Consider the following 24,327-nt stretch of genomic DNA (forward strand, 5'->3'; position numbering starts at 1 on the left):
TACCGGCGCCGACTAATCCTGAAGATACTTCTCGACATCCGTCTGGAACGGGAGATGAAGATCGACATTTATCAAGCAGTCGAGATGCTTGCTGCCTCCTGGCAAGAGGTCAGGGCAGAAGTTATCGCGAATTGCTTTTTAAAGGCCGGAATAGCCAAAAACGCACGGGCTGGTGCCGACGAGGAGGAGGAGGAAGACCTTTCTACTCTGTCCGATGTGGCCGAAGCGTGGAACGAGCTATGTACTAACGGTGGTGTACCCGACGACGTTGAACTGACTGACTTTTTGTTTGCCGACAACGCCGCCGTGGCTACAGAAGAAATGTCTGATGCAGCAGTAGCTGAAAGCGTGCAAAATCCCGATGGCGGTGATGATGGTGCTTGTGAGGCAGATCCGTGTGACGTGCCTACTGCAAAGGAGGTGATGAACGCAATGGACGTTATGCGCAGTTTCGTCGGCTCGCTCGACGATGAAGGAGCTCTACACGATTTAGCTTCTTTGGAGCGGCTTGTTGTGCCTTCACTCGTGCCGAAGAAGCAAGCGGAAATTACGCAGTTTTTTGGTGTAAAATAAATGATTGAAGGGTGAGTTCACCTTCACGGATATATTGAGCTATTTGGTTTCGTTTCTGCATCATTCGTACGAGCCTTCACGCAGCTTCACAGCTTCACGAGCATTCCAGGCAGCTTGTCAGCCACCCACGAAGCAGCAGCATCGCTGTCTGCGGAGGCAGATTCGCCGCTGATTACTCTTCTGACGACACCATGCCGGCTTTTAAATCCCTGCAGCCACCCGTTGCTTGCCTTGAAATCATCATGGCCCAAGATACACGCAAAATCCTTTGCCTTCTGTTGTAAGATCGCGCCACTTATGGGCACATTTCTGGCTCTCGTGTCCAAAAACCACTGGAACACTGCCTTGTCCACATCAGTGTATGTGGACAGCTTCAGTCTCTTTTTCTTCGAGCTTGTTCCCGACTCCACTGCGTTTCTGATGCTGTGTTCCGCACTCAAAATCGTTGATAGTGTGCTCGCTGGAATGCTGAAACGGGTGGCAACGTCCTTCTTCTTCTCGCCCGCGGAGACTGCATTTAAAATTGCGAGTTTGTCTTCAAAAGACAGAACTTTTCGTTTTCTGGCAGTAGAACTCATCACGACCAACCGACGACGTAGTTAGAAGCGGAGACACACGACTACACGCCGACAGGCAGGCCTAGCACCTCCAAAACAAGTCGGACAAACCAGTACCAGAGCACAGTTGACACACGCACACGTGCAGAACGCAGGACAACACTCAAAATGGCGAATGCAACGCATCCATAGAGAAAGAAAAAAAAGTGGCGCATGTCGTTCGTCATCGTCCCTCCCCTTCTCCCTTCCCGCGCCCTGGCAATGAAAGAACCGGCTATCAGCGTTGCTTTTCAAGTGAATTCTTACACATAAGTGTGTCTAAGCCGTTGAAACAAATGAAAATCACAAAATAAGAATGCTTGTTCTCAAATCCATATGAAACAAAATAAATCTGAAAGAGAAATCAGCTGCCGATACCAATGCCACCTGGTGTCACGCTAGACAAGCAAAGCCTGAAAAGACTGCTACGTTAGGCACGGAGCGGCGCTAGTTGCCGCCATCATCATCATCATCGCTAAATTTGTTCGGTCGCGGCAATCCCTGGCGTTCGCGTCGCTGCTGGCTCCTTACAATATTAATATTCAATAATCTAGAGCATTTCTTCGGCCGAATTTTCCTTAAAAGTGCAAAAAGTAATGACTGATCAGCTTTGGGAGTTCGTTACATCAAGGCTAACCGGCACAACGCGTTCGTTACATCAAGGTCGAAAATACATGGGCCTCAATGGGAGCAGCGTTTGGGAATTCAAAAACTTTGTTAAATCCAAGAATTCGTTACATATAGGTTCGTTACATCCAGGTTTAACTGTACAGAAAATGATTGTTATTAGATTGTATGGTATCAGTTTGTACAAGAAGGAATGTGCTTTCTAATGCTATTATTTTCAAGCAAACATTTATGAACGATTCTGTGAAAAAAAAAGTTATTTAATAAATAAATTTGTTACGAAAACGAGAAAGCTTCATAAAAACATCAATGCTGCTTTGCACCAAGAGAACACACAAAAATTTGGAAATATGCATTTTGTACGAAAAGGCTATGTACAATATTTCTGCAAATATAAGCTTTCTATTTGTACAGTCGAACCCGACTATATCGAACCCGTTTACATTGAATTATTCTATATATCGAACAATTTCTGGGTTCGGTATAGTTACAATGAGTACATATAGGAAAAGTTACGCTTACATCGAACAAAAATAGCAGTGACTCCCGATATATCAAACGTTGAGCGTCGGAAAAGTGCCCCCATAAGTTGGCTTTCCCTCGCGGTTGCGGGGAAAGCCGACAGCGCAGCTCCATCCAACCGCTCTCCGTACCGTGACTGCGCTGCGTCGGACTAGCCGTCGACACCCCCTGCAAAAAATGATCCTGGCCCGCCCGCAGCGCTTGCTCAGACAGCCACTCAAAGGCTCTTGTGCCCTCGCCGTGCAAAATGGCGAAAGTGCGAGTTGTCTCTGTGCTTTTCTGGTCCGTTATGTGTGTGCCTTGGCCTTCTCCCGCTGTGTTGCGTTGACAAAGCGGCAGAATTTGTCTTTAGCCGTGAAGCTCGAAATCGGGTCGAACGCGGTGAGAAGTCGGATGTGTCCCCGCAGCATGAATGATTCCGAGGAACACTCTCAGGATGATATTGAAGAACAAGGGGGAAATTAGGGCTAAAGCGGCCAAACTCTCGCCCCGGTGCCCGTTGCGCCTGACGCATACGCACGGCCTTGTACAACTGGTTGATCCGAAATTGCTTCAGCCATGCCGGTTTCCGCGTGCTCGGTAATGACTGTAAATTCTGATGAATGCGACGCAGCCGTTGCCGGTGTTACCGAAACTTGGAGCAAATTGTCAGAATTTCCAGAAGCTGTTGACGAATCAACAGTGGACGAGTTTGTGAGTGCAAATGATGGTGTTGCGACCACGGGAGAGCCCGAAAACGAAGGCTGCGTGGCCAACATCGTACCGAGCACAAGTGAAAGTGGGCACAATGAGGAAAGCAACGACGGTCCTTTGCCTACTTACTCCGTAGTGATTGGTGCACTCGCACTAGTCTGGTGCTTCTGCGCAAATGCGGAAGGTTGCGGCCTCAGCTGCTCCCAACTTCTTAGGCAATGCGGAGAAGTGCGTGTGTCGCAGGCAGCGAAATTGCCCAAGCAGAAAGAAATGATGCAGGACTGTTTCATGCGAAACTAAGCTAGTTTCATCAATAAAGTGATCTTATAAATGGTGTATGCTTTTATGACATCCAATTATTCAGCAGGCTTATATCGAATTATGCTCTATATCGAACTGATAGGCATTTTTTTCGCGAGTTCGACATAGGCGGGTTTGACTGTAGAAGCTCTGTATAAAAAGGGAAATGTTAGCCCTAGTGGCTATCGGGCTCGTGCGGCAGCTCTTATGAACCGCCGCCTGGCACTGCCGAGCACAGTAATTGTGCAATGCCGAGGTTTTCTCCTGGCCGCTTTCATGCACAAAACTGCACTCTGCTCCCCCACCAGCATTGCGCCAACACCAATTCTGCTCAAACGACAATGGCACCCTGCAGTTAAGAACTGTGACCTTTTAGAATACACCGGATATATTTAGATCTGAGCGTGGCTGTGACGAAACGGTTCAGAGTAGAAAACGAAACCTGCCGGCGGATAGCTGTTGACCTTCTGGTGCTGTTTGACGCATTTTTGCCGCACATGCTGAAGTGCAATGAATCAAAATCATCTTGTGATTCTGTGCTTAGAATCCGTTAAAATTCGCCGTTTCTGAAAGGCATCTGTGCGTGACATCGACGCCATGTCTGAAGCTACAAGCGTTTGTCATGCCTTACTAAAACACGCTTTAGAAATGCCCCCGCTGTGAAAAAAAAAAAAAGAAGCACTAAACTGAAACTATAAAAATAGATCCTCCTGGATCTATACTGGATGACGCTAGCTGTCCGAAAGCTCCCAAAGTGTGCCAAAATTTAAAGTTGTAACCATCCATGACAGTCTCTCAATGGGTATAGGCGCCGACAGGAACGCGATTGGGTGGTTTTTGTAACAGCTGCGTGAAGAATGTAGTGTCGCTGCCATGCGAGTATCTGTCTAATCAGCATGCCTGCATGACCGACCCGCGCACCGTTTTCTGGGTTGGCTGCCGATGGTGGACAAAAGGATGAGGAGGGGGGGGGGGCGGAACATTCTGATGATTCCTTGATATTTCTCAACGCACATTGTCAGCGTACGGCTTACAAATGCGCATCTAGAGTACCACCTGCTGCTGAACTGCAGATATATGCTTCAGCCACTGGACCTGGGCATAATAAGTCTCGCTTCAGGAAGCACGTTGTTCAGCGGCTCCTTGTAAACCTGTGCCTGCAGCACTCGACAGCCATCCACGTCCGACAGGCTGCACAAATGGTTACGGGCGCATGGAGGAGCGTCACGTCGAGCACCATCCAAAAAGACAGCCTGACGAAAACATGGCCAGCCACAAGACGTCAAGCAGGCCGCAGAGGGGAACTCGAGCGAGCTGTGGATCAAAGTTGCCTCGCAGCTAAGCTGTAGATTTTTCGCTCACATTTGACAATTATGTCCAGTGCCATGAGGCAAACTGGACATCGGCGGAGCTGGCCGCTGATGACGTCCTACAGGACGTCCAGGGCACGGTGACTCAGGCTGACGTGGGCAGCAATGACAACATCGACAGCGACTTTACGGACTATAGGGGTGGTGCGGTAGCACCCGAAGATCACGAATCCGTGTCAGCCGCAGATGTGTTGCAGTACGTAAGAAAACTCCTCATATTCATACATAAAAGCAGCACGCTGTGCCTTTCTCAAAAGATCACAGACTACTTCAACTAAACTTGCGTTGTCAGACAATCACAAGTGTGTTTTTGTGAGAAACGAGTTCAGGGACATATTGTTGCAAAGATAGGACATTTTGCGTTACTGAAATGTAATTGTGGCTAACTTTGGGGCTTTCATCATAGTGACATTTCAAAATAACAAACATTTTGCCGTGGTCCCTTGAAGTTTTGTACTGAGATTTCATTGTATCTTGTCACGTGAGCCTGGCACTATGCGCTAGTAGCTAGTTTCACTGGTTGCTTTCAAGTATATTTTACTAGCACCTCCAGTTAGAAGGCAGGCTCATTTGCTCAATGTCATTGATATGCACAACATTTCACAGGTGAATTTCAATGCAATCTTGCTTGATCTACGAACAAAATGTTGCGATATTCCACCTGCTCAACCTAACAAGTGCTTGCTCACAAGAGGAACAGTTGAGGTGATTTGCATTTTGTAAAAACGAGGGCACTTGCACCAGTCATTAATTTGTTGAATTTTCTGAGTACCGTATTTACACGATTGTAAGTCGACTCGAATGTAAGTCGACCCCCCCATATCGCGTGACCGAAAAAAAAAAAATAAGCGAGCATACCCGAGGGCGCATTCGATAACGAAAATTTATTAGTAGCAGACATGGTCACTGGACTACTCGACTTCACTAGTGCTGCCATCGTCATCGTTGCTGCTGTCCCACAGCGCATCGTGGTCCAGCGAAATTTCAAATTTGGCAAACCACCGCACCAGGACATCTTGCAGAACAGCAGTACACGCCAAATGCACCCAACCACACGCAGCCGTCAGAGAGGCTCTTTTGGCAGGTCCGGTTGGCGTAATTTCGCAGTCTTCTGCCGCCAGCCATTTGTTGTACAGTCGAACCCCGCTACAACGAACGTCGCTTCAACGAAATATTTCCAATTCCCCGTCAGCTCGCTATACAAAGTAATGGAACAAATTTCTCATCACAACGAACCATTTTTGGGGCGCGTTTCCGCTTCAACGAAATTTTTGCTATGCGAAGCTCGATTTAAAAATATATCTTACAATAAAACAAGCATATCGCCGCCCATCTATGTACTTCCATAGGCCCACGCTGCTTTGTTTCGCTAAACATTCGCTGGACCAAACTAATCCACTCACTGAAACGCACATGATCACCGCCATAGCTTGGTGTTGATGACTATCGGGCTGGCTGCCTTGCGACAAGGCGCGGGGGCAAGCTCCCGTTTTCTTCCAATCCAATTCAGAGCCGCAACCAATCCGTTGCCAAAGGACGCAGCAGCCTGGCAACAGCAGCGCGTTTGCCCTAGTTTTTTTCACTCGTGCTTGTGCTGCTAGTGCGCTGTAATGAATGCGAGCATGGCGACTTCATCTAGAAAGCGGAAGTTCCTCTCGCTTGAAGAGAAGGCACGGATTATCAGCGCGGCATCCAGTGGCAGGTAAAAGGGAGATGTTGCAGCGGACTTCGGCATCTCACAGAGCACGCTGTCAACGATCTTGAAGTCGAAAGACGCGATAGGCGCAAGCTCTTTCTTCGGGGACATCCGCGAAGCGGAAAAAGCTGACGCAAGCGGCTCATGAGGACCTTGAGAAGGCTCTGTACACGTGGTTCCTCGACGTGCGCGCAAAGAAGATGCCGGTCAGCGGAAACATGTTGCAGCAAAAGGCACTTGGCTATGCCTGTATGCTGGGCATCAATGATTTCAAAGCCAGCTCAGGGTGGCTGACCCGTTTTAAGGCCAGGCATGAAATCGTCGCTAAAGTGCTGTGTGGGGAGTCGGCCTCATCAGACGCCGACGCTGCATCTGCTTGGGCATCAGCTACTGTGCCGGAATTAATGGAGAAATATGCCACATCAGACATATACAATGCCGATGAAACGGGACTTTTCTTCGAGCTCCTCCCCTCCAAGACGCTTCACATGAAGGGCCAGCCATGCAGCGGAGGGAAGCATAGCAAAAAGCGTGTGACTGTGCTCCTGTGCTGCAACATGGACGGGTCTGACAAGCGCTGCCCACTGGTGATAGGCAAAAGTGCGAAGCCGCGGTGCTTCAAAGGTGGCAAGAGCCTGCCCGTCAAATATGTTGCCAATAAGAAGTCTTGGATGACACGGGCCGTTTTCAAAGAGTGGCTAACCGCTTTCGACCGTGACATGACGGCAAAGAAACGTAAGGTTTGTTTGCTCATCGACAATTGCTCAGCGCATAACGTTGAAGACGTTCAGCTTCAAAGCGTGGAAGTAAGATTCTTCCCGCCGAATTGCACGGCTTTAATCCAGCCGCTGGATCAAGGTATCATCAATAGCGTTAAAAGCGCTTATCGACAGCGACTGATTCAGCGGCTGGTGTTAAACATCGACACCGGTCGGGCAATCGAAGTGGATTTGTACATGGCTGTACAGATGGTCTCAGCAGCGTGGACGGCAACCAGTCGCAGTATCATCTACAACTGTTTTGTGCACGCCGGCTTTCACTCCGATGCTCAACTGGCAGCGAACTCCACGTCGGACGAGGAAGGCTGCAGTACAATTGCTCCACCCTCCACAGAGGCCAATGCGGCATGGGCAGCCCTTCAGGACTCCGGAGATGTGCCGGCCGATGTTCACATCGGCGACTACATCGCTGTTGACAGTGAAGTGCTAGCTCACGAGGAGCTGAGTGACGAAGCTATAATTGAGGGCGTTCGCCACAACGACGCATCATCGGATGATGACAGCGACGCGGAGGACTTAGCGCCACCACCTGCAATAAAAGTGATGGATGCTTTTGATGTGATCCGCAGATTTTTCGGTGCTCACGATGACGACGTCGCGATGCAACTGTTCACCGAGTGCGAAAGCCGCGCCACTGCACTCGTGGCAAAAAAAAAGAAGCAGAAGAAGCTGACCGACTTCTTTGGAAATAAATGATGTTTTGGGACTATGTGGTCCAACCTGACAGTGTTTTTGGCCTGTTTTCGCCTCAACGAAATTTCGCTTTAACGAAATTTTTCGCGCGCCCCGTCAGTTTCGTTGTAGCGAGGTTCAACTGTACTCACGGCGGAGCAGAACCTTAAAATTAAGGCGAAGGTCCGGGCTTCTTTCATGACCACGTCGCACTTCACTGGCAGGGACCGATCACGCATTTCAGCGACGTACGCCGCAAGCTTAGCCTACAGCTCCGGAAAGCGTCCAGACTTCGGCACGTGGGAAATTTCTCACTTGCCGTCACATTTCGCTTCGCTGCAGTCGCCACTCGCGCCACCCGTTCAGAAACATCGAAATTGCGGCCGGCTGCGCAGTGATTTGTTTCTTCGGCGCAAAGGATGGCAGCCCTCTTGAACGCTGCTGTGAGCGAGTGCCGAACGATTAGTGGGCCTGGAGCACTCATGATGACTGGGGAAGCATAGAAGTAGCACGTAGCCGGCAGTCAAGTGGAACGCGTCAAAAAGTTGGTCAAACCAATACCAATGCCTTTTAACAGTGAAAGAAACCCGCGAGCGGTGTCTGCTCTTCCATGAACTACCGATACTCCCCGCAAGCGCCGCTGTTCTGAGAATGCCGCCGCAAATGGGAACAGCGGCGCTTCCATCAACTATCGACACCCCCCCCCCCCCATGAGTGTTGCATTCAATGTAAAGCTCTCAAAAATGTTGAAAAACCCTTCCGAAAAGCGAACAAACACGCGGGATAGCGAAAAGATAAGGGTAGGGCCATAGAGCAAACATAAAATTGTAACTACATTGTAGCTCCCGTTGGTATCGCTTTTTTTTTTTTTTTTTTTTTTTTGGCAGGGCCATGTTTCGGTTACGATTGTAAGTCGACCCCCCAACTTCAGACTTTCAAATTTAAAAAAAGGGGTCGACTTACAATCGTGTAAATACGGTAGTTGCCCTGCCTTGATTGCACAAATGTGTCGTGTAGCTTTGGCTTTGCTAGTTTTGCTGAATTTATGGCTCTGTCTTCTTTCTTACGTGCATGTATGACTGCATTGTTCAGTGTTTGTCACCTAACAATAGGCAGAATTGTTTGTAACTTTCTTATCAGTCAGCTGTTTTAGTTGCAAGGCACTGCATGGTCCTGTCTTGTTTTTTTTTTTTTTCTCTCTCTATGCCATATTGAGCCGAATCTAACAGGCTAAGAATTGAGCTTTCATAATGACTACGGCATTTCGTCACCATTTACACTTAATTGGCCACAGATACCAAGCACACAGGGGCTCTGTTTGTGAGCAATCACATTTAGAGATACTATCGCTATCACTTTCTTGAGATTTTACATGACTCAGTGGGCATCGGACTTAATTGAAGTATGCTGCTGACAGGCTTCCTTTGCACTGTACGCAGAAAGCAAGCTTGGCACAATGCCAGAAATGCTGGCGACTGTGTGCGCCGACGCATCTGATGCCAAGTCATGCGAATCTTGTGAGAGTGGTAGAATCTCGGAAAGTGGTTCACCGAGAATACCACTCCAGATAATAGTGTAATGAACCAATGAGCAAGCAACAATTTTCGCGAAAGCATGCCCTGTTGCCAACACTGTGAACACGGTTTTGGTTTTGTATATAATGCGCAGGCAATTTTCGGACTCATTTTCTAGGGAAAAAATGGTCTGCATTAGATTCAGGTAATTACGGTACTTGCTCTGGAGTGAAGCCATTCTGCACTAATGGTGCATCTAGCACCATTAGTGCAGAATAGCCCTTTTTATTGAGCTAATTTCACATTTAACTTCACACACGAGATTTCTGTCTTTTCAGGTTGATCATCACAATCTTTCACACTTCTGTGGCTGCTCTCTTTCCTAATCGTTGCCCTTGTGGTTTCTTTGGCAGCCTCCGATCAGGTGGTGACTACCGCTCGGGTGGGTACCCCCCGTATAGCGGCAGCAGTGGAGGGATGAGTGGAGGCAGCAGTGGGGGTAACTACCCTCCTCCGCCCTTGCACCTGCCCCCACCTCCACAGGGACACCACATGGCACCGCCCAACCTGCCACCACCCCCATTCCCCGGACAGGCACCGCCCCCTGGTGAGTGGCGTCCCTGTAGCCTTCTGTTGTATGTCTGAAGAAAGATTTAAAAGTTGCATTGATGGCTGTCTGGCGGGAAAGATTCAACCATCCAATGAGAGAGCAGTTGTTGCCAGTACTGGCTTAGTTAACATTAATTTGTTTGACTTGTCAGCATTAACTCTGCTTGCTAACTATATTATTTTTACAGCAGAGGAGTAGACGATATGCAAAACCTGCAAATGGCTAGAATCGTAACTGAAGTGTCAACATGTGGGATGGAGACATCATTCCTGCTACCGTCCATTCCCCGCGCCATCCAAGCTTTCAAAACGCATGTTCTCAGCTTTAACAGCGCTACCAGTGGGAACGCAGCCATATTTGTTATGGAAAGGTAGCCGTGTGGGAAAGCCTGCTTATGGTCTTTCATATATTCTCTATTGGCACTTGACTATCGTTATAAGTTGATTCGACTGTACTAGCTGTGGGAGTGTTAGCCACTACTGCTCATAGCTAGAGCACAGATAGCGTCGATGTAATGCACAGGCCCATTACAAATAAATTGTAGAAATGTATTGTTGTTGCCAGTCAGGACGTTCCACCTAAAAGACTAAACAGGCAGTACAGTTGTGCTGTTCTAAACTGAGCTTCTGTGCCGCTTGCATGGGTTGCAACTTTTGTACCATTTAAAATTGTCCGGCCTCTTCGTATAGTCTTGCTTGTGCAAGCCCAGAGCAATTGTTGGGAGCAGCTGTATGCTCTCGCAAAGCCTTACGTTGCCTCCCTAGTAACTTGCACTAAAGGCTACCAAGCAGCACCTCTCAGGAAATTAGGTGTTCAAACCTCCGTGACATATCCTTGCTGTTTTGTGCTGGTGTCTCTTAAGGGAGATACAAGAATGCTCGCTATTTTAATCTAGGTCTGACTGGGATGAACGTGGTCCCTCCGCACTTCCCCGTGCCATCTGGAGCAGGCTACATCCCTCCAGCCAAGCCATTCGGTCCAGGAGATGACTACCACGGCAGGAGGAGGTTGGTGCAGTTGCTTGATGAGATGTGTGTCCTTGTGATGTACTTAACCGTGTTAGACTGGTGCTAGCACCTGGCAGCAAAAGTCTCCTAGTGGTGCATTGGCGATCGCTCTTCATGGCATGGACCAGTTGGCGAGATGTATAGTAAATATGCTGCGGCGGGTGAGAAGGCAGGAAGGGCTAGGGGAGCATCATCATCAGCCTGGTTACGCCCACTGCAGGGCAAAGGCCTCTCCCATACTTCTCCGACACTCCCGGTCATGTACTAATTGTGGCCATGTCGTCCCTGCAAACTTCTTAATCTCATCCGCCCATCTAACTTTCTGCCGTCCCCTGCTATGCTTCCCTTCCCTTGAAATCCAGTCCGTAACCCTTAATGACCATTGCTTATCTTCCCCCCTCATTACATGTCCTGCCCATGCCCATTTCTTTTTCTTGATTTCGACTAAGATGTCATTAACTCGCGTTTATTCCCTCACCCAATCTGCTCTTTTCTTATCCCTTAACGTTACACCCATCATTCTTCTTTCCATAGCTCGTTGCGTCGTCCTTAATTTCAGTACAGTTGAACCCGACTATATCGAACCCGTTTACATCGAATTATTCTATATATCGAACAATTTCTGGTCACGATATAGTTACAATGAGTATATATTGCAAAAATTACGCTTACATCGAACAAAAATAGCAGCGACACCCGATATATCGAACGTCAAGCGGCGGAAAGTGCCCCCAGAAGTTGGCTTTCCCTCGCGGTGGCGGAGAAAACCCGGCTGCGCGGCTCCATCCAACCGCTCTCCCTACCGTGACCGCGCCCGACCGCGCTGCTTCGGACGAACCGTCGGCACCCCCCCCCCCCCCCCCCCCTCCTGCAAAAAATGATCCTGGCCCGCCCACAGCGCTTGCTCAGACAGCCAATCAGATGCTCTTGTGCCTTCGTCATGCAAGATGGCGAAAGTGCGACCTGTCTCGCTGTTTTTTGTGTGCGCCTTGTAGGCCTTCTCTCGCAGTGTTGCCGTGATGAAGCGGAAGAATTTGCCTTTCGTCGTGAAGCTCGCAATCATAAATCGTGTCGAACGCGGTGAGAAGTCGGATGTCCCCGCAGAGCACAAGATTCCGAGGAGCACTCTCGGCACGATCTTGAAGAATAAGGGGGAGATTAGGGCTAAAGCGTCCAAACTCGCGACCCGGTGCCCGTGGCGCCCGACCCGTACGCACGGCCATGTACGAGTGGCTAATCTGAAATTGCTTCAGCAGTGCCGACTTCCGCGTGCTCGGTGATGGCCGTAAATTCTGATGAATGCAACGAAGCCGTTGCCAGTGTTGCTGAAGTTTGGAACGAACTGTCAGAATTTCCGGAAGCTGTTGACGAATCAATGGTGGATGAGTTTGTGAGCGCAAATGATGTGTCGCGACCACGGGAGAGCCCGAAAACGAAGACTACATTGCCAACATCGTACCGAGCACAAGTGAAAGTGGGCACAATGAGGAAAGCGACGACGGTCCTTGGCCCACATCCTCCGAAGTGATTGGTGCGCTCGCACTAGTCCGGTGCTTCTGCGCGAATGCGGAAAGTTGCGGCCTCAGCTGCTCCGACTCCTTAATGTGGAAAACTGCGTGCGTCGCAGGCAGCGAAATTGCCAAAGCAGAAGAAAATGCCGGACTATTTCGTGCGAAACTAAGCTAGTTTATTCAATAAAGCGATTTTATAAATGGTATGTGCTTTTATGACATCCAATTATTTAGCAGGCTTATATCGAATTATGCTCTATATCGAACTGATAGGCGTTTTTTTGCGAGTTCGATATAGCCGGGTTCGACTGTAGAACCCTTTTCGTAAGCCTCCAGGTTTCTGCCCTGTAGGTGAGTACTGGTAAGACACAGCTGTTAAACACTTTTCTCTTGAGGGATAATGGCAACTTGCTGTTCATGATCTGAGAATGCCTGCCAAACGCACCCCAGCCCATTCTTATTCTTCTGATTATTTCCGTCTCGTGATCCGGGTCTGCCGTCACTACCTGCCCTAAGTAGATGTATTCCCTTACCACTTCCAGTGCCTCGCTACCTATTGTAAATTGCTGTTCTCTTCCGAGACTGTTAAACATTACTTCAGTTTTTGGAGATTAATTTTTAGACCCACTCTTCTGCTTTGCCTCTCCAGGTCAGTGAGCATGCATTGCAATTGGTCCCCTGAGTTACTAAGAAAGGCAATATCATCAGCGAATCTCAAGTTACTAAGGTATTCTCCATTAACTTTTATCCCCAATTCTTCCCAATCCAGGTCTCTGAATACCTCCTGTAAACACGCTGTGAATAGCATTGGAGAGATCGTATCTCCCTACCTGACGCCTTTCTTTATTGGGATTTTGTTGCTTTCTTTATGGAGGACTACGGTGGCTGTGGAGCCGCTATAGATATCTTCCAGTATTTTTACATATGGCTCGTCTACACCCTGATTCCGTAATGCCTCCATGACTGCTGAAGTTTCGACTGAATCAAACGCTTTCTCGTAATCAATGAAAGCTGTATATAAGGGTTGGTTATATTCCGCACATTTCTCTATCACCTGATTGATAGTGTGAATATGGTCTATTGTTGAGTAGCCTTTACGGAATCCTGCCTGGTCCTTTGGTTGACGGAAGTCTAAGGTGTTCCTGATTCTATTTGCGATTACCTTAGTAAATACTTTGTAGGCAACGGACAGTAAGCTGATCGGTCTATAATTTTTCAAGTCTTTGGCGTCCCCTTTCTTATGGATCAGGATTATGTTAGCGTTCTTCCAAGATTCCGGTACGCTCAAGGTCATGAGGCATTGCGTATACAGGGTGGCCAGTTTTTCTAGAACAATCTTCTCACCATCCTTCAACAAATCTGCTGTTACCTGATCCTCCCCAACTGCCTACCCCCTTTGCATAGCTCCCAAGGCTTTCTTTACTTCCTCCGGCGTTACCTGTGGGATTTCAAATTCCTCTAGACTGTTCTCTCTTCCATTATCGTCGTGGGTGCCACTGGTACTGTATACATCTCTATAGAACTCCTCAGCCACTTGACCTATCTCATTCATATTAGTAATGATAATGCCGGCCTTGGTCTCCTAACGCATACATCTGATTCTTGCCAATTCCTAGTTTCTTCTTCACTGCTTTTACGCTTCCTCCGTTCCTGAGAGTATGTTCAATTCTATCCATATTATACTTCCTTATGTCAGCTGTTGTACGCTTGTTGATTAACTTCGAAGGTTCTGCCAGTTCTATTCTAGCTGTAGGGTTAGAGGCTTTCATACGTTGGCTATGCTTGATCAGATCTTTCGTCTCCTGCGATAGTTTACTGGTATCTTGTCTAACGGAGTTACCACCGACTTCTATTGCACACTCCTTAATGATGCCCGCAAGATTGTCGTTCATTACTTCAACACTAAGGTCCTCTTCCTGAGTTTAAGCCGAATACCTGTTCTCTAGCTTAATCTGGAATTCCTCTATTTTCCCTCTTACCACTAACTCATTGATTGGCTTCTTATGTACCAGTTTCTTCCGTTCTCTCCTCCGGTATAAGCTAGCATCACATTCCTCAGGGAGCATCACATTCCATCGCAAGCTTATGGAGGAGGAGGGAAACAGCCAAGTATAACTGTTATAGTTATGTAGTTATAACTGTATAACCCTGGCGTTGCTGCCCATGAAGCCACCCTGGATCGGAAGCATGTCCAGCTCATGGAACGGCTTCTCCTATTGCCTGCCCTTTGTCATCTCTGAGTGTTGCATGCCTTCTCCACAATTTGTGCCACATTGACCAAGGTCACCTCATCTGCAAAGAGCAAGTGACTTTCTTAGCACCCATTGGTGTTTGCCCGCATAAGACAAGGACAATGAAGCCTAAAATTAGGCGTGACGTAATATAGTTCAGAACAACATTCATTCGGGCTAGATGGTGCATACTTGTATTAGGAAAGAACAGCGCCAACTAAGGCGATCACAAGTGGGGAGAATGACCCAGGACACAAGTGCGTAAGCTGCACTTTACAAGTCCTTTAATGATACATTCATGGTACATTGTCATTTAGTCCAAGAAGTAAAAGGGCATGCAGTAATACTTTTTTCTGGGCCGAGTGGTTCATTACAGAAAGAATCTTAAAGCAAACAGGGTTGGAGAAAGAAGCAACACACGAGAGCAAACATAGTCTGTACTCAGGACCATCTAAAAACACCAGCTTTTTCTGCAAGAAAAGTTCTGACAGCAAGCTTACGTGCCTGCAAAAGTTTTCTGCTCCAGAGAAGGCTGCTGTTAGCTTCCACTGAACTTTGTCTGACACTCTTTCCACAAGATGTTGTGGTTCTAACAGTTTGTTGTATAACTGCAGTTCATACAGTGAAAGGTGGAACTATCCTCCAGCATTATTTTTAGTTGACATCCACTGTTCCGGTGGCCTCTCATTAAAGCAGTGTCCGTCTGACCAGTGTGCATTTTCCCGCACAGGAGCTAAATCTTATAGATTGCGGAGGATAGACGTTCGATGAACCTTATTGACAAGCTTTCTTCGTGCAGGCTAGCGTACGTTTTCTTACAATGCACATTCCTCATTATTGGCATGTGTCGGGAACGACAATCTTCGCTTCATCTCTGTTGGCTACTTTTCTTGACGTTGCATAACAATCAGTGGTACAGTAAAACCTCGTTAAACCGTACCCGCTTAAACAGTAGTTTCGTTTTAAAAGTAGTAAAGTCAAATCCCCGACTCAGTGGCCATTGAACATAATGTGTTTCCTATCCGCATAAACCGTACCAGCTTACTGCGTACGCATCGGTTAAAACGTAGCGTTTGAACTTTTCGTCGCGCAAATACGGCGCTGCGCCGTCTCCATCGGGTGGCCCGGCAGAACAACATGCCTCAGAGATCGGAACAACGACCTCCAAGCGCCCTGTGCGTTTGCGCGTGAAACCACATCAACATCAACATCATTTCGACGCGGTGCCAGAGAGCGTTATGGCGTCGTGCAAGCGAGTACTCGCGTCGTTCCGAAGCTTGGATAAAAAAGACGCCGGGTGCTCAGCATAGAAGAAAAATTAGACATCGTCCATGCTATCGAACGTGACACGAAGAAGTCGGCGCTGACACGCAACAGGGATCTGCTGTTGACTACAGTGTGTGGCATTTGGAATGTGAAGAAGTTGCTCGGCAGCGCTGCTGCGACTGCGAAGATATGTCGGCTACGAGGTTCGACTTTTCGCCATCGTTGCCTCTGTTGTTGCCGAAGTGTCGACTAGCGACAGTGACGAGGACGACACGGAAAGCGATAGCACGGGCGATTCAGGCCCGACAGTGGCATAAGCTGCGCGTTGCATCAGCCTCATGAATGCAATCGTCGCGACGACAATAGGGGCGCGATAACGTAACTCTATTCCAAATGAAAATTATTCCAAACTCCGGCACCCGTAATGAAAAAGGCGCCCCCGGGACTTCTGCAGCACTACTGCGCACGTGCACGGTGAATACGTAACGCCAACGAGGAATCTGTCATGCGAGTGTTTGCCGAGAAGAGGGGGCTGGCTGAAAAGCTGGCACGCAGCTTCAGTAAGTTCGACGCCGCTGTCGTCGGCGTGCTAGGCCGCCGCGGCATCAAACGAAAATAACGCTTTTGTCGCGCGAAGTGAATAAATACTGCATGTTTTTTCCCCTTTCATCGCACTTTCTCTGAGTTCCATTTTCGACAGGTAAGTGGGCGATCTCATGCTATTCGGTTAAACAGTACTACCGTTTAGTACGTACCTTTCCCGAGCTCCGGCCAACTACGGTTTAACGAGGTTTCACTGTAGTACGTGTCACATGCAGTGCCTGCTTTTCTGTTGTTCTTTTTATATTTCTGTTTGTTGCCTTGAGATTCTGCAGGAATCTTTGACGGTCATTCCAAATTAGCGGCATAGGGCACCCAGCTAAGTCGACATGCCCCTCTCGAAGGTTGCTGCTGTTTCATGCACGCCAGCTGGAGAGGCCTGACAATGCATAGTAACAATGGCTCGCCTTGTATAGGAATGAGCACTGTTGCATGGCAGCGAGTATCTGGGAGTTTGAGCTTGGAAGCTTGCGAGTGATTCATGAAAAGCAGTGGCAAACTGCTAACCATGCTTGAAGCAATATGAGCAGGCATCTTGTCAAAGATAAAGAAATGCCAAATGTTTGAAGCAGACACGCTTCATTGTAATTGGGGAAGTACTTATGGCTGATGCCAGCGAACAAAAGTGGCACTTGGGACTTGTGCCACAGCGAAGTCTGTACGAAAGGGTAGTTCTCCAAACATGCGATGGGCACAATGGTTGTTGAATTTGGGTGAAGATGTGTCATTATTGCTAGGTGGCATTTTGGCGCTTTACCGGGACAGTGTTCACTCACGTGCACACTCTTCCATGTGCACCTTTCTTAGGCCTCTCTGTACAGGCCCGGTAAGTGTGCTTGCATTGATCTGTGGCAAAGTGTGCCAGTCGTGTGACCCCTAAGAGCACTCCACTAACGAGCACCCCCTTCTGGTGCAACCCCCCTCGCAGCCGCAGTCGGCGAGCGGGCGACCCCCTGGAGGAGTTTGAAAAGTGCCTGCGTGACCTGCACCGCAACCGGCATCGCGAGCGGCGGGAACGGCGCAGTGGCCGCTCGCACTCCAAGACACGCTCCCGGTCCCGCTCGTCGTCCTACAGCCGGTCGCGCTCCAAGTCGCGCGGGGGCCGCAGCAGTGCTGCCTCCCGGTCCTACTCGCCCCGCTCGCCACACTCGCGCTACAGTGGCAGTTCACGCTCCTACTCACCGCACTCCAGGTCATACACACCGAGGTCACGGTCAAGGTCGTACTCGAGGTCAAGGTCCAGGTCACGGTCACCCGTGCGGCACCGCCGGTCCAGGTCACCACGGAGCCCCGGAGGTGGAGAGGGACGCCGGCGGGCGGGCTCTAAGAGCCCTCATGGACGGCGCTCCCGAAGTGGCAGCTACAGGTATGGCAGTTATTTCTTTTTGTCTCCTGTTTTCTTCTTTGCAATCAGAAGCTTTATGTCCATGGGCCTTGCAGTGGTTGCATCGAAAATGCAGAGAAATACTTTCTTCAAAGGATTTTACCTGTTGGTGCACTTTTCTTTGTTTAATCTGATGCTGCAAAGATCTGAGCATGACCAAGAAATCTGGAAGGTGTGTAATGTCTAAAAAAGTTTAACTGTAAAGTATCACTTCAGGTCTTATGCTGGTTTTCTATGCTTACTTACTTTACTCTTTTAAATTCAAATGTTATCTGAAGACATTGCTTTATTCAATTCTTTCTCCACTTAACGGTGCACTTTGTGTGTCATGCCCATGCTATAGGTCATTCCAATAAGTTATCGGCATTTTTATTGCGCCGCTCTTATCAGTTCATATGGAAGGTAGCCACACATAGCATTTTACTGTGATGTGACTTCCTTGCAGATCTGTATGTTATAGCTGTTCTCTCAAAAGTACTGTAATATCTTGTCACCCACCCATCACTCTCTAGATGATGTAATTCATTCAGAAAGAGGGGAGGGGCTTCATGAGTGTATATAACGATGACACGTGCTTACTGCATGTCACTGAAAACGTGCTGTCGAGACAAATTTTCAAGAAAATGCTGCCTCCATGCACGGCTAGCTGTAGCTAATGGGCACAATGACCTTTGTGGCTCACTCTCATATGCTAAGCAAATTGTGGACGGTGCGCAATCTTTTGTGAAACTGATGTTTTGCTAAAAGAGAAGCAGGGGTTGTGGCTATGGCCTGGGATACTGCAGCATAAGGGGCGTAGCATGTGACCGAAGCCACCACTGCTTTAGGTTGTGGTGGGTGCGACTGCAGTAGCACTGTCAGCCCAGTGGTATGGACAGTTAGGTAGCTTTTTTCCAAGGAGTGGATGGGAGTAGGATCAGCAAGCTGTGTGGCAGCATACAGTTGTAGGCAAGGAGAACACTATGGAAACAATGAAATGCAGAACTTTTCGCAGTCGTTTCTTTTGTCGCTTTGGGAAGCGAAAAAAGTTTCACTAATATAGTGCATTAACTTACACCTGAGTGCTGACTAGACCTGTTGCTTGTTTTCTGTCGTTTGCAGGTCGCGCTCGAGATCTCCTGGCCGATCCACACGGCGCACGCGACATCACTACCATGGCGGCAGCCACGGAAGCGGCCGTGCATATCGCCGCTCTCGCACTCCTCGCTCTCCCCGATCCTATCACCACCACCCACTGCCGCCACCTCCACCCCACCACTTGGGTCCCCCGCCCCATGGCTACCGAGGCCGCTCGCCGTCATTTCGTGGAGCTCGCCGTGGCTTCTATGGGGGGCCACCCAGTGGCTACCCGCATCACCCGGGCTACCCACACCATCCCTCCGAGCACATGGTGCCACCTGTTGAGTTCGACGGCCGCGGTGGACACTACTATCCACCGCATCACCACCGTGATGGCGTCGGTGCTCCCTACCGTGGCTACCCGCCTGGCTACCCTCCGGGGGCACTACCTCCTCCACCACACCGTGGCGACAACCGTGGGAGCGATCGCTATGAAGGTGGCGGACCACCAGGTCCATTGGGGATGCCTTCCCGAGCGTACCACGCCGATCCTGGGAGCAGGAGAGAAAGGTCAAGAGGTGACTACCCTCCTCCACCAGAGGTGGTGTCCGAGCGATCGCCCAAGGGTAGCCGGGAGAGCCGTTCCCGTGAACATCGCCGGCATGGCGAGGCCATCACAACGCCCCTGGTTGTGTCGAGAGAAGGCACAGAAGGCAAAGAGGGCACCCGCCTCGAGGCTGAAGGCCCCGTCAAGACCCGCAAGAGGTCCAAGGATAAGGAAGAGAAACTTCTGCGGCACAAGCACCATCACAAATCCAAGGAGTCCAGGAAGGAGTCAAAAGAAAGGGCAGCAGGCATTCAGGAAGGTGCTGTCAAGAAGGCATCGAAGGTATCTGCAGTGGTTCCACCAGAAGGGGAAAAGCAAGGTGTTGAAACTAAAGTGGAGGAGCCACCTGCCTCCACCAAAGAGATGGCCAAGACGTCCCGGGAAGCTGTGAAGGCCGAAGGCGAGGAGACTCTCTCGGAAGGCGCCACAGCTGTGAAGGAGCGGAAGCACAAGCACAAGAAAAAGCTGAAGCAAGAAGAGGCGCTTAAAAAAATGGCCGCCAAGATAGCTGGCAGAACATCAGATGAGTCCAGCCAGCAGCTGCCCGGTGCCGACGACGAGCCGCTCAAGCGCAAAAAGAAGAAAAAGAAGCTACGTGAAGCGAGGCTGCTGACTAAGTCGCTGCTCCTGACGCCTCCGGATTTGAGCCGCGAGCAGTCAATGGTGGCCTTCCTGACAGCGGAGCTCGAGCAAGGTGTTCCAGATGCTGCCAGACTGTCAAAGATAGAGGAGCAGCTGGAGCTGGCTAAGAAAAAGTTGCTGAGCGACGAGAGAGAGGAGGCCAAGGGCGAAGTGGCAACGCCAGAGGAAACCAGAGGCCACGCTAAAGCAACACAGGACACTGTCGACACAATCTGGGACAAGACCGAGCTCGAGCCAGAGCAAAAGGAAGGTGCTGCACCCAAGGAGGAAGAAAACGTGCTGCAAGTGGAAGTGCCAGAGCTCTCCAAATGGGAGAGGGAAGAACTTGAGGGAGAAGAGTCTCCGCTGCCTCCAAGCGAGCCAGTGGAGGAGGCCAAAGAAACCAAACCCGTGGTGTCTTCTGAAGTGCTTCAGCGTGCCGAGAACGTGCTGCTACACAAACCGCGGAAGAAGGCCATGGTGGCAGTCGCAGCAGCTACCGCAGCACTTTCTAGGCCAGCCACCGCATCGGAGCTGAAAAAGCTGCCATCAAAAGTGACTTCACCAGATGACTTGCAGCCAGTGCCCGCAGACGAGTCTTCTTCGCAGTCTAGCATTCGTGAGGTTAAAGAAGGCTGGAGGGATCCATCGGTGCCACTAAGGCTGAGAGACCGGCTGGACGGCACTCTGCAAGTCACGATCACTTCCTCTACGGAAAAGGAAAGGCGATCAGTCACCACATCTGACAAAGAACAGCGGGGAAGCTCGTCCGAAGGCACCCAGCAGACCAAGAGGGTCAAGCTCGATAGGTCTAAGTTTGGGGACAAGCATAGCCGCGGCGAAGGTAGCGAGGCGAGCAACGGCGCAAAGTCACTCAAATCAAGCAGCCGTCGCGATGATCGTGGCGGAAGCAGGTTAGATGATCGTGCTCCGTCAGATCACGACCGGAGACTTCCACCGGAGGACATCAGGTCGAGGCTGGAAGACCGCAGAGCATTGGAGGCAGCGGGGCATAGTCGAGTACTTCCGCCTGGCCGGGGTGACCGTGACCTTTCCAGATCTTCTAGGTCTGGAAGGCCGCGGGAGAAAGAGTTGACGCACCGGTCAAGCAGCCGAGACATGCATCCCGACGAACGACGCCGCCACAAGGAAGAGCGGTACTATGCTGCCATGATGGAGGAGCGAGCAAGGAGAGCATACGAGGAGGCCCACTACAAGCGAATGGAAGTGGAGATGTCGCATAGCAGACGCAAGGCACCAGATGAACATCGTTCCCGCCACGCAGCAGAAGAGGCTGAACGGCACCGGATGCATGAACGACGGGCGGACGCACCACGGCTGCGAAGCAAGAGTGCAGACCGGGGTAATGCTGAGGACCACCACCGAGCTCGCCGGGGTGACTGGCCTGCCGAGCAAGCAGCAGCTGGAGGTTCTCTGTCTGTGGTGTCTCAGCCGTCGCAGCGGTCGAGGAGCAGAGACAAGAGTGAAAAGGAACGACAGCGCCACCATAAGGAAAAGACCTCGCACGTTGCGGTGTCCTCTGCAGCGACTGTGTCGGCTGCTGGAGGCAGCGTTGCAGGCGGCCAGGAGAGCCGATCGCTGCCATCGACAGCTGCAAAGCAGCCAGAAAAGAAGGTGTCCCCGACATTGGCATCCTTGGAGTCAGAACTGCGGCACCGGAAGGAGTCAACACAGGACGAGTCGCGCTTCGAGCCAGACTACGATGAGATGATCGAGGACGAGCCCGGTTCCAGCGGCACCACTGATCCTGCCCTGTTGCAGGGAGGGGGCAAGAGCGGCAGCGCCAAACGAAGGGCAGTCGCGGTCGTCGAACCGGTAGCCGGTAAGAAGTCGCGGCTGGCCGAAGAGGAGGCGTTGGCACCCACAAAGTCAAGCGCGAGCCCGGCTGCGTCAACGGCTCCAGCGTCGTCTGCTGTGGTGGCAGCGGCGGCTGTGGTGCCGCCAGTGTCGGCAGACGACGACCGGAGCAGCAGCTCCTCGTCGGATTCGAGCGACGAAGCCGCCTCGCACAAGAAACACAAGAAGAAGCACAAGAAGCATAAAAAGCATAAGCACAAGCACAAGAAGAAGAAGAAGTCCAAGAAGGCTGAAAAGTCGGACTAAGCAAGACCGAGTGCTTCATTTTCTTTTTTTTGCATTGCTCATTTCTCCCATTTTGCTCATCATCATCTGTTTTTCTTTGTTTTTTCTTCAATTGGTTTGCTCACTGAGGAGGCCATTGGCTGTCCTTGTGTTCTTAGTACCTCAGAGAGGACATTGTGCTTCCCATCCTTCATGTATGGCCCTTTTAGGCCAGGATGGTGTCTAGGGCATTGAGACAGTATTTGCTCATTTGAATACCATAAAAGACTACTTTGCAGTTAAGTACTAGTTAAAGTATCATGGCAGGGGCCCTTGATTTAGTTGTATACTTGAACTGCTCTGGGTTGATGCGTTTTGAAATGCCATGTTCCAGTGATCACTAGATGTTCTGGCGCGCAGCATAAATAAGTGCTTTGTGCAGCGACTGGGGCCACATCGCTAAGGCAATACATACCAACCAGTCTTCTAAACAGGTTGTGTTGCGCTACAGAAAAGGAAGAATGCTATAATGCAGAGTTTGGATAGATAATGCGGGTGCCCAGTTTTGTCCTGTGTGGCAGTCACAAGCTTAGCAGCATAATAATCAACGTGACATTGTGGTAGCTAGCTGTTTTTTGGCCGTGTACTTTCTCTGATGCAAGCACGGTTTGTCTGGTGATCGAATAGTAGCTGACGAGTGTAAGTCTTTCTTTTTAGTCTTTGAAATGATGAGGGCCTCGAGCCTCCAACTTGCATGGCTTGACACGGTTATCTGTAAATTTGTCAAAACAGAAGTCAATCATTCAACTGTGCGTGTGTGCTGCTGTACAACCATGTCTCACGAATTGACCAAATGAGCTGCTGTGTGTTTTGTCTCTTGAGTGACACTGTGTGTCTGTTGATGACTGGATGTGCAGTCTGTAAATAGTAGTGTTCTATACCAAATAAAAAAAAAAGAAAGAGCCTATTTTTTAAAAATACGAGTCTGCTGTAATTTTTTTGCCAGTAGCCACTAGACCTACTGGTATCGCCCTTTATGCCAGCCTTTGGTAGCCTTCCAGAACCACATTGCCTGCTCCTAAGCTTGCATGCTATACATGACACCAATAGTTATAGGGATGTAGTACCGCATTCACTGCCTTGACTGTAAGCTGCGCTGCCCAGCACTTCCGAGACTAATCTGGTGCACATCTCAAAACAAGCAAGATGAAAGGACGGCTGCCTGGCTCACTTCACTGGTAAAGCACCAGCTGCGCAATGCACAAGATGTGGGTTGGTTGCTCGGTGCAATGGTGCAAGTCGGTCGGTGCAAGTGTTAAAAAAGTGGCAGTTTCGCGTTCGGAAGGAGCAAGGTTTTGCGTTGCGCTTGGATTTTCAGGTTTGGGGCCTCTACTCTGGGGGTTCAGCCACAGGAATGTTTACTTCACAGTCCAGGAGTTCCTTGAAGAGTCCTACCAAGTGGCCTCGTTAAATTTTGTGCCTCTTGCTTTCTTTGTTTTGTTTTGTGAGAGTGTGTGGGTGCTTTTCAATTAATGATTATTCTTCCTGCTATTGCTTTTATTTTAACTTGTAATTTGACCTTTCAACAGCACTTTATAGCAGTCCCGAAAGATTATTTGTAGTTATAACTTGGAATGGTTCACCCATTCCTTGGACAATCCCCCATAGTGGGCATGAGCCAGGATTTGGAGGGGCAACAACGATGTTTCCCTGAACAGTCTATACGTGGACATGACATATTGGTGCGATGTCACACGCAAGGCAACTCCTTGGGTAGAAGGAACGGCACCTTGGCAGCTACGAAACCTCTCATGCATGCAGGAATTTCGTAAGGTTCTATTCTGCCTGCCGTGACAATCATCTGTGGCCTAACGGTTAGGGTCATGAGTGTTAAGAAGACCGTTTCAAAATCGGGCCATCAGACAAGTTGATTGTTCGTTTATTGAAATATACGTGTATCCGGAACATCACGGCAACAGCAAATATTTTGAATAAAGTAGTAATGCA

At 49.6% G+C, this 24,327-nt stretch overlaps 1 protein-coding gene across 7 annotated transcripts in view; it reads left to right on the forward strand.

The window, feature by feature from the left end:
- Positions 1-23,300, forward strand: part of snama (something that sticks like glue) — a 95,254-nt gene extending 71,954 nt beyond the window's left edge. For 6 of the 7 annotated variants that reach the window (XM_075702426.1, XM_075702430.1, XM_075702427.1 and 3 more), the window contains 4 exons: positions 9,756-9,949; positions 10,848-10,959; positions 17,496-17,933; positions 19,053-23,300. In XM_075702426.1, coding sequence (XP_075558541.1) covers positions 9,756-9,949; positions 10,848-10,959; positions 17,496-17,933; positions 19,053-22,362 — 4,054 coding nt within the window. In that variant the 3' untranslated portion in view covers positions 22,363-23,300. The remainder of the gene's footprint in view (positions 1-9,755; positions 9,950-10,847; positions 10,960-17,495; positions 17,934-19,052) is intronic. The other variant, XM_075702432.1, reaches the window with a different exon arrangement.
- The last annotated feature ends 1,027 nt before the right edge of the window (positions 23,301-24,327 follow it).

The sequence above is a fragment of the Dermacentor variabilis genome, chromosome 8 (assembly GCF_050947875.1).
Source record: "Dermacentor variabilis isolate Ectoservices chromosome 8, ASM5094787v1, whole genome shotgun sequence".
NCBI lineage: Eukaryota > Metazoa > Arthropoda > Arachnida > Ixodida > Ixodidae > Dermacentor > Dermacentor variabilis.